A 19,835-nucleotide genomic window follows, 5' to 3' on the forward strand; every position below is an offset into this window, starting at 1 on the left:
ATGCGCTTGAGCCACTGCACACTTGTCAGCACTATAGTTCACACCAGGCCTCTGATACCAGCAGCCTTTCTTCCTGAAATGTTCTATGGGGCGAATGCCTGCCTGTCTTTTAACACCTTACTCTAAGCAACCTCTTCCAGGAAGCCTTCCCTGATCCCCTCAGAATAAACCATGGAAATAAACTTATTTATTCCAGAATAAACTTATGGAAATCTAAGGCAAGTTCTTTGCAAGATATCTCTGATCTATAGCCCTTGCCACTCAATATCACAATTAATTATTTTCTGATCAGTCTGTCCCCCTAGGCTGTGGGCTCCTCCAGGCAGGGAGGAGCAGAGCCTGACTGGTCTGTTTATCCCTAGCCATTAGCCAACCCAGAGCAGATGAGTCAGTGGTGATGAATGGAGGCACAGACCCTACCACCGGGGACTCAGAGTCTTCACCCTTCGTGATGTGGGGGCCTCAGTGATAGCTGGGCTGGAAAGGGACGCAGGGAAACTGAGCAGGTCCCTAAGAGAGGTGCTCCCCACTGACACTTGCACTGTGATTGGGGCCCATGGATATCCTGGAAGCTGACCCTAAGCCGACCCTGGGGACAGGGTGAAGGGCGGCAGGAACGTGGACTCCATGTCCCCTCCACGTGACATCCAAAGGCAGAGGAGGGTGGACGACCCCATCAGAGGTACCCTGACCTTTTTGCCCCCAGCCCCACCCTCACACCAAAGTCCATCAGCCCCCCTCTGGGAGAAATCCTCGAAGTGGGAAACCTCAGCCCTGCTTCAGGCCACCAAACAGCAGAGCAGGTACCATCTGCTCCAACGAGAATCCCTTCTGTTCTTTTTTATATATACAATGATTTTTATTTTTTCCATTATAGCTGGTTTACAGTGTTGTCAATTTTCTACTGTACAGCATGGTGACCCAGTCACACATACACGTATACATTCTTTTTTCTCACATTATCATGCTCCATCATAAGTGACTAGATGTAGTTCCCAGTGCTACACAGCAGGCAGCAACCTGGATGGAACTAGAGATTCTCATACTAAGTGAAGTAAGTCAGAAAGAGAAAGACATACCATATGATATCACTTATATCTGGAATCTAATATGCGGCACAAGCAAAACTTTCCACAGAAGAGAAAATCATGGAGCAGACTTGTGATTGCCAAAGGGGAGTGGGAGGGAGTGGGATGGACTGGAAGCTTGAGGTTAACAGATGCAGACTACTGCCCTTCTGTTCTGAAGCCTTCCCCTCACAAGCTCATCTCCTCCTCTCCTCGGGGGTAGGCAGAGTCCCGATGGTTATTAACATGGTCCCATTTTACATGTGGGCATATGGTGGCCCTGGGGGGGAGGGTCCCCGAGCTCACACAGCCAGCAAGAGGCGGAGCTGGGGACTCAGACCCCTCACTCCCAGATTCCCTAAACACAAATCCCAGAGTCCCAGAGCAGCAAGCAGGAGCTGCCAGGTCCTCAGCTCTTGTGTGAGGCCTGGCACCCACGGCAGCCCCCTTTAAGGAGTGCTGGGCCTTCCAGCAGGGCTGCAGTCTTAATTTTAGCTTGGAGGCCTGCCACCGGAGGCTTCAGCCAGAGGCGGGCTGAAGTTATGTGGGACAGCTGTCAGCCGGCACGCTGGGTGGGGCCTATTTAGCCGCCAGGGGCACAAATCTGGGGACACTGAACTGGTGTCCCTGCCCCAGGTCTCTTCAGCCCCGCCGGCCACACGGCTCCCATCTCCTCCCACTGGCCACCCAGCTCCACGATGATGGCCGAGGAGCGCACAGACCTGGAGGCCCAGATCGTCAAGGACATTCACTTCAAGGAGATCGACCTGGTGAACCGGGACCCCAAGAACATTAACGAGGACATAGTGAAGGTAGGCTCGTGGGCCTAGCCCGCGCCACCCTCCCCGAAGGTGTTGGGTTGGGTGCTGGCTGGGGGTGGGCTCTGCTCCAGCACAATTGGCTTCCCTGAAAAGAGACCTGTTCTTCTCCCTTCTCCAAATGCCCCCTGCAAATCCAACTGATACCCCCAAAGAACTTTTAGGGTTAACAAGAGCAAAGAATCAGCTGCATATACCTGACCACCCATCCAGGCAGGGGAGGCAAGTCACAAAGGAAGCTCCTCACAACTCCTGAGGCTCTTCCCATTTGCTCTGGCCCTCGGCTGGGGACAGATGAGGTGGCCAAGCTGGGCTCCTTTCTGTGCCAGGGCATTCTGCGGTCTCCGCAGTGGGCACGGGGTTAATCTCCAGACGGTGGCTTCCAGCAGGGCTGCTGGCCCCTCATGGGAGGCCCCCACTCCCCCAGGACACTGCCAGCATCCACTGCCCCAGGCTGGGGGGCTATGTCCAGTGCTCCTGCCTGCTCCCACCTGACCCCAGGTACGGCAGCCAGGCCAGGGCAGAGGACCCTCAAAGGGTGCCAGGGCTCCTGAAAGGGAGTCTCAGATGAGGGTTACCCCACCTTCAGGGACTCTCCCCAGAGCCATGCCTGAGTCAGGCCTCTTTCCTCGCCCAAATGCCACAGACAGCCTGGCCGCCCCCAGGTCCACACCCTCGGTCCACCCTCTACCCAGGAACCATGGAGCTCTCACTACAGCAGAATTCCTGGGAGCCAGGTGCCCAACCACCAGCATCAAAGTCACTGGAAGGGCCTTTAAAAGGGCAGGTGCTGGGGCCTCCAGGATCCTCTGAATACATCGGAGTCACAGACCAGCTCTGTCCAGTAGAAATATAATGTGACCCATTATACAATCACCCTATGTCATTTTAAAATTTTCTAGCAGCCACGACTTTAAAAAGGAAAAAACAGGTGAAATTAGTGTTCACAATATTTTTCATTTAAGTTGCTCTCTCCAAAACAGTATCATTCCAGAGTCCCCATTATGGCTCAGCAGGTTAAGAATCCCACCAGTGTCCATGAGGATGTGGGTTCAATCCCTGGCCTTGCTCAGTGGTTTAACGACCCAGTGTTGCCATAAGCTGGAGTGTAGATTGCAGATGCTGCTCAGATCTGGAATTGCTGTGGCTCTGGCTCTGGCGTAGGCTGGCAGCTGCAGCTCCAATTCAATCCCAAGCCTGGAAACTTCTATGAGCCGCAGATGTGGCCCTTAAAAAAAAAAAAATGTCATCATAGCATCATTTCAACATGTAATCACTGCAAAACAATTACCAATGAACCACTGCACAGTCCTTCTCCAACATCCAGTGTGTATTTGAGAACAGAGGTGCATTTTGGCTCAGACTCCAAAGTTTTTATCAGAAATCCTTGTTCTGTATTTAGATTTTATAACATGAACAGATGAAAAGTGATTCACATGCCCAAACTGTTGAAAACATTCTTACAAGTTTCCCCATCACAGAATTAATTATCAATTGTTACACTGTAATTAAAATTAAACAAGATTTAGAATCCTTCAGTTGCACAAGCCACAGGTCAAGTGCTAGATGCTCAAGGCCACTGTATTAGATAGCACAGTTAGGGGCTTGTTCTAAAGCCCAGCTCCTGCGTGGTCACCTTCAGTGGGATACCTCCCATGCTGGATAAGCCTACCTTCTCTCCATGGCTTTCAAATCCCCAAACAATCTGGCCCATGCTTCCTCTTCCACCTCCAGCCCCCACACCAGGAGCCAACACACCAACTAGAACACATGCCTGTGTTTTTGCCGGGAACACCTGCCTCCTGTCCTCCACACGGTGAATGCCCCACTCAGCCTTCAAGACCCAATTCAAACATCACCTCCTCCAGGAAGCCTTCCCCAACTCCTCCAGGCAATCAGGAGCTCCTTCTTCCTCTGTGTCCCCACTTCATTCAGGGCATTTCTCTGTAACAGTTCATATTATGCTATTACTGTATTTATAAATGTCATTTGTGGTGGATATAGGGTAATCACAAAGCAACTTGAAAAGTGCTGCAATAGGGAAAATGAGGAAATGAATTTTGCAAACTAAAAAGCAGTGCAAAGATGTAAAATAACATTCACTGTGGTTTGCGCCTTGTGATCTAGATGGACTTAGTCCTGGACTTGACACAAACCGATCTGGTTTCAAATCCAGACTCTACTACCTAAAAACAATGACACAGGACAAGTCATCTAGGTTTTCTGTGCCTTAGTCCCCCTGCAAAATGAACTTAATTTTACTCCACCCAGTAAATGGATTTCAGAGCAGTGCTGTGCAGTAGAAATAGACTGTGAGGATTACATGAGATAAGGTGTTTGAAAGTGCCTAACAGAGTCCCCAGCACACAGTAAGGGTGTGTAAATTGTGAGCTAATGAGGAGCCTGGAGGGGTTTGCAGGACACAAGGACTAAGCCACGGGCAGCGTTTACACCCAGGTTCCCCTCGGGTGGTCCCTAGCAGGTTGCTGGCGGGGAGCAGGGGATTCCAAGGGAGAATGTGGTTTCTGAAGGATTCCTGAAGTAGGTGACAAGTGGAGAGAGGCTCTCAGGTCCTACTGAGCCAGCTCCAGGCTCCAGGCCCAGACTATAATCCAAGGGAGGGATGAGGGTGGCCACACAGATGAGGCTGGGGGCTGCTCTCTCCTGGAGGCCCTGAGCCCCAAAAAAGCATGTCACACGGCTAAGCAAAAGGTCCACAGATGTTCTTGTTGAGAAGAGATGGTTATTTGGTGTATCTACTAGACAATCCCTGGTTGGGGAGCTTATGTGACTTTTTCCCTTCATTTTTAATGAGTGAGAGATGATAGCATTTTGAAATAGAGGAAAGGGATTACAAAGCAGAGCCAGAAAAATACCACAGACGGGATCAAGGAGACTTCCAAGTTGGTGTAACAGGCTGTGAAAGAATAAAGCAAAGGAAGAAAGGGGGAAGAGCCTGGCTAGAAGGGAGGGGTCGTGGGAGGCCTGTATGAACATCATCTGGTCACATTTCATCAACTGGGGAAAGGATGAGGAGGAGGGAAGGGGGAGGACAAGAGAGTGAGGAAGAGAGATGGAGAGAAAGAGAAACGAAGTGGAGGCTGAGGTGAGGGCTAGAAAGGCATCTATTGGGGTGGAGTCACCTGTGCTAACAGGCACCACGTGGGCTAGGACGAAACCATAAGATGCTGGAATAAGATGGGCTGCAGATACTCAAGTCTGGTCCCAGCCCTGACATTAACTTGCTGTGTGACTCTGGGCAAATTCCTTTCCCTCTCTGGGCCTGAGTTCCTGGTGTGGACAGAGGCTGGGGGAAGAAGAGGGAGACCCTGTCCCCTTCACCACCAGCAGGTGAGGTTTCACATAGAAAAGCCAAGGGTGAAGAGTAGAAGACACATCCAGCGGGTCCCTGGACTTGACCCTCGGCAGAGGGGAGATGCTCCCCTTTGGATTTCCGGAGTCAAAACTTCCCCAAACTTCTGTGAGCAAAGGCTGGTGCTGCCCTTGGACCCAGGCTGGAAGATGAGCACCAAAGGCAGAGGGAAAACCCTGCAGGACCTAAGAGACTCCATTGTAGTCTCCAAGCTCAGGGGCTGGGCAGAGGGGAGGCTCGCCCCATTCCCTTCAAAACCCACCACCACCACCATTTGTGGAACATCCATCTCATTACTGAGCATCTATTATGTGCCAGGCACTGTGCTGTCTCAGAGGAGACAGGGATGAGCAAGTGAGACCCACTGTGCATAAGCACTGTGCCAGGCTATGGAGGAGGGCAAGGAGGCCAATGCCCCTTGGCACTTCAGCTGTCCAGAGAGGACACCATTCCCTTCAGACCCACGTTACGAAGTCATCAAACACCCCTCACCCTCCTCAACTCACGCTGAGGTAGCCAGGCCCTAAAGCAGGGTCACCTGAGCCCGCTGTCACGCAGGTCCTTCAGCTTCTGGCTCAGCCACTCTCCCCCAGGCACCAGAGCCCGCCCTTCAAACAAGGCCAGGCGACAGACCTGACTTCAGCCCAGCAGATCCCATCCTACCCACCTCCAATTCATATCTACAGCTACATGCCCTCCTCCTTCAGAAAAACACACAAACAACACCCTGTGCCTATCAGCTGAGTCTAATAAACACCGAGAGGACCCAGTGCTTCCCCCACCCTCAGTTCTCCAAACTCTGCACCCATTGTGGGTCCATCTGGATACCCCATGTGGAAAGATGAAACTAACCTGGTGCTTCCTCTTGAGAAGAGTCCAACCCAACAGAGAAGATGAGACAACATTACTGGGAATGCACAGGACCAAGGTGCTAAATGCCATAAATCAGCACCAGCTGAAGGGTCAATGGAGGTTAAGGGAGGAAGACATTACTTTCATCTGAGAAAATCAGGACCCAGCTTCATGGGGAAGGTGGAATCCACAGTGCATCGATAAGGAGAAAATTGTAAAATGGGAGAAAGGGGCATCCAGCTTTCCAAGAAGAGGGAGCAAAATATAATGGGTTTTGCCACTCCCCTGCCTTTGTGCATGGCAGACATTACTAATGGATAACAGCACTTCTCCAGAAAGCTATGGGCCATCAGCTAGGTGGAGCTGGCACACAAATGAAACCTCTTTGCTACTTTGTCTGCAGGAGAACAATGGGACCAGGTTCATCTGAAAGGGAATTTGTGGGAGAGAAGGCAGAGGGGCAGATTGAAGCTGAATTAGGAAAGGTCATGACCTCCCAGGCATTCCACATTGGCAATTTCTTCCTTTTGGAAACATCTTGCCCCTGGCAAGTATCTCTAAGAAGGGGTACATTGGACTAGCTCACACTACAGTATTTATAACTTAGTGCCATGGGGACTCCTGGGTATCAACTAGTCTACAGTGTTTTAAAAAGTGGTCCTCTTTCTTAGATTTATGGGCCCTGCCCCCAGAAAATTTTATACATCAGGGCTTGTGAATGCTTTGTACTTTCAAAAGCAAACAAGTGCCCCATGTCCTACAGAAGATAAACCTGGAGTCCAGAGTTATCACTTGTTTTCCCTAAAGACACACAGCATCAGTTATCTACTGCTGTGTGACAAAGCATCCTAAAACTTGATGGCTCAAAGCAACACACATCCGAGGCTCTCTCAGTTTGGGGGATGACTGGACTCAGCTGGGCAGCTCCACTGGTCTCACGGGCGGCCTCTTGTGCAGCTGCTGCAGCACCCCTTCTTCAGCATTCCAGTGGTGAAAGTGAGGCACAGGGCAAGTCCAGACGTGATATGGGATGAGACTATGGGCAGACGTAAGCGCTGAGAGGCATGATTCATTGGGGGTCATTTTTGGAGACTAGCTAACCATCGCCTGGAAGCTGGTGCACAGAATTCAACTCTGAGCCATTTCTACTGCTCTCCAGGCTACTGCACCAGCTTCCTGAAGGTAGAGACTGAGGGGTCAGGGCAGGCGGAGGAGGTCTGGGAGAATGGGCAAGGGCAGAGCTCACTGAGACCTGATGGGGGCAGGGTCCCTTCTCTCCCTACTGATACCCCCTGTTATCTCAGTCTCATCACAGCATCTTTACATGAACCCAAGTCCCCCTGAGCCCTCAGCAGGTGCCCCAGGTCCTCCCATAGGAAGCTCTGGACTCCAAGCTCCTGCTAATCCCTGGTCCCCTCCTCCTGCCCTGGAAACCAGCGTATGCTGCATTCTTGTCCCCGCGGGGGTACCTAGTCCTGTGGATGCCCCTGGTCATTGAGACAACAGAGGAAATTCAGGCTTTGATGTCAGGCCAACATGGGCTCCACCCCTGCCTGTCTCTGACATGCCAGGTGAAATACTGGCTATGAGACACAAGGCCAGAAGCTGACACAGACAAGGGCCGAACTGTGGGCATGGTATCCCAGATTGTATAGAATTCCACTATTGTCATTACCAATTATAATACATGAAGCAAAGCTTTGCCATTTTTTAGCTGTTCTGCAGCCATCACCTCATTTTAGCTTCCTACTTCACAGGCCAGTGCTTCTCAAGCTCTCTGGGTGAAGGGCCATTTTTATTATTATTATTCCAATCTGCTGTACATCGACAGTTTGCAAAAGTCAATAAAAATTAACTACCAGAGAAATGAAGTCAAAACCAGGCATCAACAATATAAGCTGCAATTTCTATTATTATTAGAATCAAGAGACATAAAATTACTGGCTCAAATCACTTTGACTATTTCTACATGCCTACTCTCAGCTTCTGCACTTACCTTGCTAGAAGGGGGCACTGACTATGGACCACCCTTTAAGTGGCAAGATAATAGCCAAGAACTAAGCTATTAACTAAGAATGGGTAATAATTAAGACCACAGTTTCATTTGGCACTGTGGGTTAAGGATCTCGTGGTGTCACTGCAGCAGCTCAGGTCACTGCTGTGGTGTGGGTTCAATCCCTGGCCAGGGAATTTCCACATGCCATGGGCATGGCCACCAAAAAAGAAAAAAGGAAAGAAAAGAAAACTAAGACCCAAGAAAACCAAGTCAGTCCTTTGGATCTTCTGACTCCAAAACTCTGTGTTACTAGGGCTCATGGGCCAATCTTATCAGCAGAGTTGAAGCAAACAAACAAAAAACAGAAGGCCAGAGAGGGAAAGCACCTTGTCCCAAGTCACACAGTAATTCAGCAGCCAAGTGGAGATAGGACCCAGATGTCAGCCATTTCCCCCACCCACAGAGAGCCTATCTGAAGTGTCCAGGGCCTGGGATACCCAAGGACTGAGTCACACAGGAATCTGGGGGAGGTATTTTTGACAGAGTGTGGCCATTGGCCTTCCCCGCATCTTCCAGCAGCTCCTGGCCCTGCTGGCTGCACCTTCCCCGCCCTTTTGGAGGAGGCAGGAGCTATGCTGGCTGGTTCCGATTAATCAGCTGGCTCCCCTGCTGCTCCAAAAATAAATATGCCAGAGAAGGGGACACCAAGTGAATGAGCAGCCACTTTCTCCCTCTCCCACTCCCGGCCCCTTCTCCAGGCACACACCAAGTAGCCCACAGCTCAGCCGCCACCGGCCCTACCCTCCCAGAAAAAGCCATCTACCCTCCACTTCCGGAAACAAATTAAGAAATGAAATCACTGTGTGCTTCTGATACACTGGCATGTCTGCCTAAAGCCGCCTGAGCTGGGTCTTATAAATATCTCCCCAAACTAGTGTGGTGACCAGAGCTGTCTCAACACTCAGTCCCACTAGGGGCAACGGCTGCCTCCTGCCAGGACAACACGGCCCGCTGAGAGCACATTTTCAGATTCACAGACAATTGAGCAGGTGCCCTGTACACAGTGCTCAAGGCAACTACTGGAAATAATTCAAAATGTCAGCACCAATGGCTTCTGCCCCACCTCCCCAAAAAAAGATAATTAAAAGACATCACTAAGCGATCCTTGAGGGTAGACTTATTATCATAAGCAGAAAAGGAGGGAAAGGAGGACCCCATCCTTCTTACAGGCACAGGCTGAGGACATGTGCACACATACTTAGGACTAGGTAGGCTGAAGAATTGTCATCCTTACGGTCTAGGGTGTCAACAGATTTTCTGAGCTACATTTTCATAAGAACTTCACAGCAGTTGAACCAATGATTACTGTCACTGGGCACCTACCATATGCCAGATATTGCATTAAGCATTGCCAAAGAGATGGTGTGCCTAGCACAAATTGGGTGCTGAATAAACATTTGTCTGGATAAATGGATGGATAGGTATGAATGGGTAGATGGATATGGATGGATGGATAGATGAATGGATAGATGGATAGGATAATAAATAGATAAATGGGTAGACGGATATGGATGGATAAATGCATATGGATGGATAGACAGATGGATAGATAGTGAGAGATGGATGAGTGAAAGAGAAATTCTTCATAATTCTTGATAATAAGGTGGTTAGAAAGTAGCAAACCCAGTTGACAAATTAAGAAATGAAATTCGAAGAGGTTATCTGGCAGTCACTCATCAGATCAGCACCTGCACTGCTGTATATAAACCCACCTTTGGGACCCTAGCCTCCTATTGAAGAAAGCAGCTGTTACAGCCACCAGCCACTAACAGTTAGTGACCAGGTATTCTGTCCCAGGCAATGCTCTTAATAGTTACCTGTCTTAACTTACTCAATCCTCTGATAAACTTAGTAAGACCAATCTAGGAAAATGAGGCATGAAAAAGCTAAGGCACTTGCCGAAGATCCAAGAGCCAGGAAGAGACAGAGCTGGACTCAAACCTCAGCAGGGTGACTTCTGTCAAGGGTTCCTTTCTGCTCTGTCGCCTCTTAGAGGCCGGACATAAATAAACAAATGTGTCAAATGGAGGAATTACATGAGCAAAGCAGGCTGGGCTGCAGAGGGGTGGGGAAATCGCTCTCTGCTTGGAGCAGAGTGGGTAGCTGCAAAGAAGGGCCAGGGCCCTGCCTGGGGGCAGGTCTGTCCAGCTGACAAGAACCAGACTAGAGAGGGGAGAGTCACCCTCCCTGATAGCCAGAATCTACCTCGGTGTCTGGCCATGGCTGGGGCCACGTTAAGAGCTGAGAGCAGTGTCAGGATGCCTGGATGCACCCGCCTGCCCCCCTGTGCGGTGAGGAGGTAGGGCAGGCTCATCTGTGACTAGCGAGGCCCTGTCCTAAGGCACAGTCACAGGGAGGGTAGGAGAGGTCACAGGCGCTGCCTGAGAGAGAGAAGTAAGGAGGGAGAGCCTGTGGACAAAGGCAAGAAACCCGTCTCTGCCCAAAGGCCTCCCTCTGCTGCCAAAGTTGCTGGGACCACACCTGGCTGCAGAGACCAGCCTGGCGCTGGGAGGCATCAGGCACAGGTGGAGTATGGCGGTGATGGAGGAGGAGCAGGCCACAGAGGTCAAAACACCACGATCAGCAGGATCCAGGCCTGGGGGTTAGACTGAACCTCCATCATCATGGTGTGTGTACCCAGCTCAAGGGTGGAACTGTCCCTGGGCCCATTCTCCCTAGCTTGTTGGAAGTGATCACACCCCCAAGAAATGGTAACTCTGGATTTCTGCCCATATAAACCAGATTAGATGATGCCAGCCCTTTCCATCCAGTCTCCCAAGCCAAGGGGTGCTCCCCAACCAACCCTAGCCTTCTCTTCCAAACACCTAGCACATCACTCCTGCATCTCAGTGAGCCTCCAAACCCCACAGTCCCCCAAATCCCCAGCCAGCTGCCACCTCCTAGAAGCTGTCTAGGAAGGAGTGCCATCAGAGGAGATGAGCCATCTTCATATTCTCCCTTCCAGCCCTTCCCTCCCACCCAGGGTGGCCATATGAGAGGTTAGGTGACCTCCGCTGAGCCCCTGCAGAGGGCACTGGAGGCTGAGTTTATGGGAGGATCCTGGAAGGCCCTGTGACTCCCCAGGTCGGCTTTTCCATGTCACCTGCAGCCTGAAATCTCACCCTGTGAATTTTGCTCCCCAGCAACATACCACACCCAGGGTAGGGCTGAATCCTCAGCTGTTTCCAGGGGGACCCAGGGACCTGAGGCCTGGCACAGGAGAATCTAGCCACATGGGAAAAACAGGACTCAACATGGTCATGTCCAAGAGTTCCCATCATGGCTCAGTGGTTAACAAACCAACCAGTATCCATGAGGACGTGGGTTAGCTCCCTGGCCTTGTTCAGTGGGTTAAGGATCTGGTGTTGCCGTGAGCTGTGGTGCGGGTCACAGATGTGGCTCGGATCCCATGTTGCTGTGGCTGTGGCGTAGACTGGCAGCTGTAGCTCTGATTCAACCCCTAGCCTGGGAACCTCCATATTTTGTGGGTGCAGCCCTAAAAAGACCAAAACAAACAAAATACATGGGCATGTCCACTCCCTCCCCAAAAGAGTTATACTGGACAGAAAAGCACCAAAGCAATTATTTTAGGACTATAGAAATACAAATGGGAGATGTTTTTGTCAGTTTTACTATTCCCGTAATTTTTCTGCATGTCATTTTATAAAGAAAAGTAATTTTAATAATAATTTTAGATAGAGGAGAGAATTCCCCTTTCCCCAAAAGTGGGAAAAGGGTCTGCCTGGGAGATTGAAGTTTGAGCTCTGCCCTATGAACCCCCATAGACAACTTCGTCCCCCAAATTAGTCCGCTTTGTGCATTCATTCAAGCAATTTCTATTAAATGGCTCAGGAACACTGTAAAAGGGTCACTGCCCCCATTTTATAGACAAGGCTTAGTAAGGCTACATGACATCACATATGAGAACACACAGCAGGGACTCACAGAAGGCTAGTTAAGTGCCTTGACCAATGGCATATGGAAGTTCCAGATCCAAGGATCGAATCTGAGCCTCAGCTTCGACCTACGCAAAGTTGCAGCAACAGTGGATCTTTAACCCGCTGTGCCACAGTGGGAATTCTAAGCAATCATTTTTGTATTTTTGCCCACATCCCAAATGAGGCCTCAGTCACCATTTCAGTGGGATGTGTGAGCAGGATTCTCTGAGAGCCCGGTTCCTTCCCATTGCAAAGGGGGGGTGGGTGGGCAGCAGGAGAGGGAAGTTGAGGTCACTGCAGGACCAGGGCGGGGAGGCAACGCCTGTGTTCTCCCCAGGTGCTGCACACAGATGCCAGATACCTCTGCCAGCCAGGACCACAGGGCCCTCACATCACCACGTGCCAGATCTAAAATAGTTCTCAGACCTATGCACTCCCCCTCTAACTCCCTCTATCACCCCAGGATCCAGCTCCCAACTCACCCCCCCCACATACAGCCTCACTCCCACACCACTGACCACCCCAACCGCGGCCATGAGGATGAGCCACTCAAAACTCAGATCAGAGATGGGGAGAACAGGCTGGTGGTTGCCAAAAACAGGGAGGGCAGTGGTGAAATGGGTGAAGGGGGTCAAAAGGTACAAACCTCTAGGTATAACTGGAATGTAACGGATGGCATGGTGATTACAGTTATTAATACTGTTATCACATATGCGAAAGTGGCTAAGAGAGTAAATCTTCAAAGTTCTCATCTCACACACAGACACAAATATGTAAATGTGTGGTGATGGATGATAACTATACTTCGTGTGGTGATTATTTTCCAAAATATACAGATATCAAACCATTATGTCATACACTTGAATATAATGTTACACTTCAATTAAAAAAGCTCAGATGCAGACGAGCCATTTCCACTGCAAAAACCTTCAGAGGTTCCTCATCACAGAGTCTGTGCTGCTTGGCCTCTCCAGCCTCGCTCTGGCCACTCTAGGCCAGCACTCAGTCTTCCAGAAGCACCTGCATCTCCCAAGAGCACACCCTTTCTATCTCTCTATGTGATGGCGCTTGGTGCCCCAAACACTGTTTTCCAGCCTCAGACCCCACCCCCTACACACACACATACACACACTCCTTCAGCCACCACCATAACTAGGTGTCTCCTCCTCCAGGAAGCCTTACCCCCAGGTGGAGTTAAATGTCACTCTGTGGGTGCACGCAGACCCTGTCCTTCCCTTACCTGAGCACTGTCACTGGGGTGTCACTGCCTGCCACAAGCCCTGGGAAGGCAGGAATCTTTGTCTGTTCTCCATCATATCAACAGGCACCAGGAAATCTTTTGGGGATGACTGATGGTCCCATTCCCTAAGACCATAAAATAATAGAATTTGAGGCAAGGTTCCTGGCTAACTTACAGTTGTTCTCAGCAAGTCACTCAGCTCTTCAGGGCTTCTTATTCACCCTTAAGAGATAAGACTTGTGCCTCAGGGGTCTAGGGCAGCATCAGCTTCACCTGGGAGCTTGTCAGAAATGCAGAGTCTCCTGGAATTCCCCAGCCATTAAGGGTCTCGCATTTTGAGTTCCTATTGTGGCTCGGTAGGTTAAGAATCTATCCATGATGATGTGGATTCGATCCTGGGTCCTGCTCAGTGGGTTAAGGATCCACCATTGCCACAAGCTGTGGCATGGGTCAAAGATGCAGCTCAGATCCCACATTGCTGTGGCTGTGGCATAGACCAGCAGCTGTAGCTCTGATTCGATCCCTAGCCTGGGAACTTCCACATGCCACAGGGAGGAAAGGGAGGGAGGGGAGGGAAGAAGGAAAGGAGTTCCTTGGTGGTCTAGTGGTTAGGACTCAGCACTTTCACCACTGTGGCCCAGGGTCAATCCCTGGTCTAGGAATTGAGATCCTACGTCATGCCACTGCATGCTGTGGCCAAAAAAAAAAAAAAAAAAAAAAGGATCTGGCATGGATCTGACATTGTCACTGCTGTGGCATGGGTTTGATCCCTGGCTGGGGAACTTCTGCATGCCTGGACTTTCCAGGTTAGTATCCCCCAGGGGTGGGGCCCAGCCATCTGGTTTACAAGGCCCTCCAGGGGGTTCTGAGCTCGCACACAAAAGCTTGAGAAGCAGGTGGATGCCTTGACGTGAGGACTCCCCCTACTGCCCCCTCAGGTGGACTTCGAGGACGTGATTGCGGAGCCAGTGGGCACCTACAGCTTCGACGGCGTGTGGAAGGTGAGCTACACCACCTTCACCGTGTCCAAGTATTGGTGCTACCGCCTGCTGTCCACGCTGCTGGGCGTGCCGCTGGCCCTGCTCTGGGGCTTCCTGTTCGCCTGCATCTCCTTCTGCCACATCTGGGCGGTGGTGCCATGCATCAAGAGCTACCTGATCGAGATCCAGTGCATCAGCCACATCTACTCACTCTGCATCCGCACCTTCTGCAACCCAGTCTTTGCCGCCCTGGGTCAGGTCTGCAGCAACATCAAGGTGATGCTGCGGAAAGAAGTGTAAGGCCGGGTGGGTGAAGGGGGGGGATGGCAAGGGCGGGGGAGCCAGGCCAAGCTGCCCCCCCGCCCCGGTACTGCTCCAAGGGGCTGCCGGCAAGCCTGCTCTCCTTCCCCCAAGACTGCTGCTTCCCCCAGATGGGGGCTCACAGTATAGGGAAGCCAGAGAGGAAAGACAGCCCGACCACGAGTGCCGCGGCCTTCCCTCTGTCCCCTGCCCTGCCACAAGGCCCCCGTTGGGCACCAGGGAAGATGATTTGCTAAGAGGCAGCTACCACAAATATTTGCATTCACTTGTACTGTAACAGCATAAACCAGCACTCAGTTCCCATCCAGGACGCACCCACCCAGGGACTGTTGGCCTTAGGAGGGTGGCTCCAATAAAGGGTTTTGGCTGCATCTGGGGAATGCTGCATATTGTGTGTGTATCCGTAAGGAGGGTGAGCATACTGACCAGCTCCAAAATTATATACTGCTGCCCAAGCAGCAGGAGGAACAGGCTGGCTGGCTCATCTCTCAGCCAAATGCAAGAACCACTTTGGTTTTTCTTGGGATTCTTGTTGGCTGGTATCTGCTCCTGCCATGTTCCTTGGGAGATTATTTCCCCCTGACTTGTGTTGCCCCTGGGCCAGCCAGTGGTCACCCACAGAAAGAAATGGCCCCTGGGCTGGAAGGGGCAGATAACACTCCCTGGGCACCACCAGGGCAGGGCCTGTGTTCAAACCTTCCCTTTGGCTCAGACACTGAGACCCTGGCATTGCCTCTTGGCACATTACACCCTCAGCCCCAAAAGGGATGTGATGAGGGCATAAGGTCCAATCTGTGTATGTGTGGACTCACCATGGAAATAAAAAGCAATGGAAAGGTCATGTCCTCTTGACCACCTACCCCCACCAGAAAAAAAAAAAAAAAAAAAAAAACTTACATTCTTTAGGGGTGTTTTTCCTAAGTGTATTATCCAGAACTTAGTCCTCACGAAAAGGGGAGTGGGTGGCTTTTGTGCCTAAATTTGTTGGGAAAATGCTAAATATTTCTCTCAGAGAGCTTCAATAGCCCTTAGTATGTTAAAGGCTCTGACAAGTCCTGCAGTAAAGAAAACTGTTTAGGCCAAAATTCCCTGATCCTATTTTTTTGTTTTTGTTTTTGTTTTTTTTTGTTTTTTTTTTTTTTTTGCTTTTTTAGGGCTACACCCATGACATATGGAGGTTCCCAGGCTAGGGGTCAGAGCTACAGCTGCTGGCCTACAACACAGCCACAGCAACACCAGATCCAAGCCACGTCTGTGACCTACACCACAGCTTATGGCAACGCTGGATCCTTAACCCACTGATGGAGGCCAGGGATCGAACCTGTATCCTCATAGATCCTAGTCGGGTTTGTTAATTGCTGAGCCACGAAGGGAACTGCCCCCCCCCAATCCTATTTGACGTTTTTTGTTCACACAGCACCCATTTAAGTCTCATAAAATTCAGGTTCCAAGACACTTTTCAGGTTTTCAGAGCCTCACTGACACCTGGCCATGAACCCAAGGGTCCTGGGGGTAACATGGTGGAGGGAATCACGCATAAACCACAGACAAAGTGCAGGCAGCCTCTAATCTGTTCCTGCCTCTCATCCTGATTGCCCTCTCTGGTCTCAAATTCATCATCCATGAAATGATCTCTCAAGGCCATTTCAGCGCTTTTTACCTGTCTTTTCAAGCACCTTAGAGTGAAATTTTCAAACACAGAGGAGTGTTGAAATGGTTTGCCCCAAACCCCTAACAGCCCACCATCTAGAATTCATACTTTATTACTCCTCCTTTGTTGCATGTCCATCTGTCACCCACCAATCTCATCTTTCTTAATGCATTTTTAAATAAGCCACAGATTTGGGTATATTTTACTCCTAAACACTTTTATCATTACTCCTTCCTTTTTGCAAACAAGGAAGCCACCACCCAGAATTTCCCATTACAGTTAAGATCCTAGGTTAAGAAGCTGCCACAGCATCCATGAGAATATGGGGTTCCATCCCCGGCCTCGTTCAGTAGGTTAAGGATCTGGCAATGCCGCAAGCTGTGATGTAGATCATAGATGTGTCTCAGATCTAGCATTGCTATGGCTGTGGTATAAGCCAGCAGCTGCCACTCCAATTTGACCCCTAGCCTGGGAACTTTCATATGCTGCAGGTAAGGCCCTAAAAAGAAAAAAAAATTACCACCCAGAGAGGTCACAGAGTTGACAAAAGATGCACAGCTAGCCACATTCATGCTGTGGTTCCAACCTACTGCTCTCTGCTCAACCTGGGGCCCTTCACGTTCTCAAGAGGATTCAGAGCCCAGGCTCCACCTGCTGAAAAGTTTAAAGCCAGCATTGCTTATAACCCTCAAAGGTCCTGCCCCTCAAGCATCTCTCACATTTGCTAGACCATCCATTTCAGACTTGGAATCTTGGGTAACAGAGACTTTGGACCACGTTGGCATTTGCTGTGACCTGACTTGACGCCACTCCAATTTTTCAAGCTTGCTCTTCTTCTCCAGAGCCAGACTACAGCAAGTACTCGACCACCCATGAAGTTCACAGGGTTGGACAAAGGACACACCTCTAGATGCATGTATATCCGAGGACTTGTTCCTTTTGGGACCCCCCCCCCCCCTTGAGAAGTAGCACATGGGACAACACCATGGAGCGTGATGAGAATGGGCCAGACAATGGAGGTGGACTTAAGCTCTCTCATATGCTACGTCCTACTCATCAGGGACTCTTGTTTAAGGCTCAGGTTTGGGGCTCCAGCTCCAGATTATGACTGAGCAGTAGAGCCCAGGAATGAACACAAACCCACCTGTGATTCTGCACATGGCCCCCACAATGAATTGAAGAAATATGCCTTAGGGTCCCTTCAAAGAGACAATCCAGAATCCTATTACATCCAGAGTTAGACTGCGGCATGTGGTGGGTGTGGCTACATCCTACAAGAGGGTTGTTTGTGGGTCTCAGAGCATCTTCCGACAGAACTCTGATAAATGAGAGTATCTGTGACCCAAGAGAATGGGACCAGGCCCCCTCCCCATAGCCCCCACCACAGCCCAGATGCCCTCTGTCATAATCAGACAGATTATGGGAATTCAAGGGAAGGGTGGTAAGGAAATTCAAGTCTGCAAGACACCAGATATGGTCCCTATTCTCAAGAAAGAGAAAGAGAGCAAAGCCACATATGGAAAAAAAATACATTTATTAACATATTAAGTGCACCTTTTAAACAGCAGCTAAAGAAGCAGGCATCTCATTATCAGGCACAACATTTACCAACTGGCACAGATAGGAGGTACCAAGGAAAGTCATCAAGTAGAAGAAAATTGAGGTCATAGTCTGCATTTAGTAGTGTTTCACTGCAATTGAATACAAAAGGTTAAGCATTTTGAAACAAGGATCTTCTTAAAAGGTAGCCTCCTGCAGTCACAACCTAAGACCCATCCCTGAGAGAGACCAAATGGTGAGATTTGTTTTCAGGGCCTAAAGAAATAAGACTTAGCATCTTCCCATTCTGCACTTCACTTCTGACTTTCAGAACAACAAAACAGTCTAGAAGTAAATTTGCAAACTCCAATTTATTGGCACCTCCAAGCTTGTGTTAGGTTTGTAAACAGGCCTGAAACCAGGGGCAAAGGTGGTTGGAGGACCTCAGCTGAGAGGTCTGGAGGACAGAGATGATGGAGCCTGAGGAAGCATCCTGGGCTCTGCTCTCCTTCTTCCAGGCTTGGGTTGGAAAGAGCAAGAGATTACAAAAATGTTCTCCCAGATGAGACTGGGAGGGGAGGGGTGTATAGCCAGCTGTACTGCTGACATCAAACGTCACTGATTAGCCATAAAACAGACTCCTATGCCAGAATGAGAGCAAGGTCCCATCCAGAGCTCTCACAGAAGGAGAATGAGAAAAGTGTCCTGGTTGCTTATGTTGCCCAAGAACCTTGCAGCTCCAGGGTTCTGGGCAAGCTTGTGCCCATGGTCAGAAAAATCTACTGAATCGGTGGCTCCTTGATCCCCAGTAGCTGCTAGAATGGCAACTTCCCCAGGAACAGCAGAGACTGGGGCATCTCTGGCTGGTGAGCAGAGGGGCTTAAATGCCAACAGGCCCCACCATCGCTGCATCTGCACCCAGGGTGCCCCAGTGTCCTGGATGTAGGCACTGAGACCCCAGACTAGCATTCTGTTAGCTTCTCAGAGAGCCAGGACAGGCTGGTGTTGACACTCTAAGTGTCTGTCACAGCAACACTGCAATGTCTCTATCCAAAGATGACACTGTATTTCATTCTCCCATTAGTACCGAAGACCTTGTACTAAATGCTGGGGCTTTGGAGGCCAGCAACTCAGGGCACGCCTCTCTTCTCCCTGAACATTTAGACCCTGCCAGCTCGTTGTGGTGCATGTGTGTGCATGTGTGCATGTGTGCATGTGTATGTGCGTGTGTGTTCACCTGTGTGTGCATAATGCAGTGTGGAGATTATGGAAGATTATGGAGATTATGCAGTGTGGAGATGAGGAAAATATGTATGGGAAAAGCAGGTCTGTGGCTGTAGGAAGTGCTACAGGAAGTGCTCTTGCTGTATCACAGTGAGTCCAAAAATATACATACAAATAAAAGAGAAGAACAGTGCCCCAGAGGGCCACTGCACTGGCCAGGCCCCAGCCAAAAAATCTCTGATCCATAGCGTCCTGTATTTAATGGCTAAAGGTATTTCTTGGACACGGTCACGTTGTACTTCAAGGATGAGAGGACATCTGACAACATGTTTACCATGAGACCTCTGAGACCCTTGGCAAATTGGTCCTCTGAATCCAACACAATAATCTGCAGCTACAAGGCATCCTGTCTGCCTTGACGGGAGCAGGACAGGGGTACTTAGGGCAATGTCATTTCTTGAAGAAAAACTGAGTAAGAAAACAACAGATTCTTCTGAAAGGGTGAATCCCAAAGAAAGAAAAGCTCTGGGAGGGAAGAGATTCTAAGGAATTCATCCTTTAAGCTGGCTGCCTCTGACTTTGGAAACACTTCTTTTGTTTTCTGGGTTTTTTTTAAGGATTTAATTCAGTGGTTTATAGCATATGCTCAAAATCATGTAGATTACTCACTCCAGAAAATTTTCATCACCCCCCCCAAAAAAAGCCCGGTATCTTAGCACTCACTCCCCAATCACCCCAGCCTCCAGCCCCCAGCAACCACTATTCCATCCTTTGTC

The 19,835-nt window shown here is 49.9% G+C and overlaps 1 protein-coding gene across 1 annotated transcript; it reads left to right on the forward strand.

Moving 5' to 3' along the window:
- Window positions 1-1,626: 1,626 nt before the first annotated feature.
- Window positions 1,627-15,025, forward strand: CAV3 (caveolin 3). Its single transcript, XM_047754614.1, has 2 exons — window positions 1,627-1,879; window positions 14,283-15,025. Exons 1-2 carry the CDS (start codon window positions 1,766-1,768, stop codon window positions 14,622-14,624), a joined length of 456 nt encoding a protein of 151 aa, XP_047610570.1. The 5' UTR covers window positions 1,627-1,765; the 3' UTR covers window positions 14,625-15,025.
- The last annotated feature ends 4,810 nt before the right edge of the window (window positions 15,026-19,835 follow it).

This window comes from Phacochoerus africanus, chromosome 1 (genome assembly GCF_016906955.1).
Source record: "Phacochoerus africanus isolate WHEZ1 chromosome 1, ROS_Pafr_v1, whole genome shotgun sequence".
NCBI classification, from domain to species: domain Eukaryota; kingdom Metazoa; phylum Chordata; class Mammalia; order Artiodactyla; family Suidae; genus Phacochoerus; species Phacochoerus africanus.

Bases quoted from the DNA above. Each gene is read 5' to 3' on its own strand.
- CAV3 (XM_047754614.1), top strand. From the start codon at position 1,766: ATGATGGCCGAGGAGCGCACAGACCTGGAGGCCCAGATCGTCAAGGAC. The intron at 1,880-14,282 runs GTAGGCTCGTGG...CTGCCCCCTCAG, and splicing joins TTAACGAGGACATAGTGAAG to GTGGACTTCGAGGACGTGAT.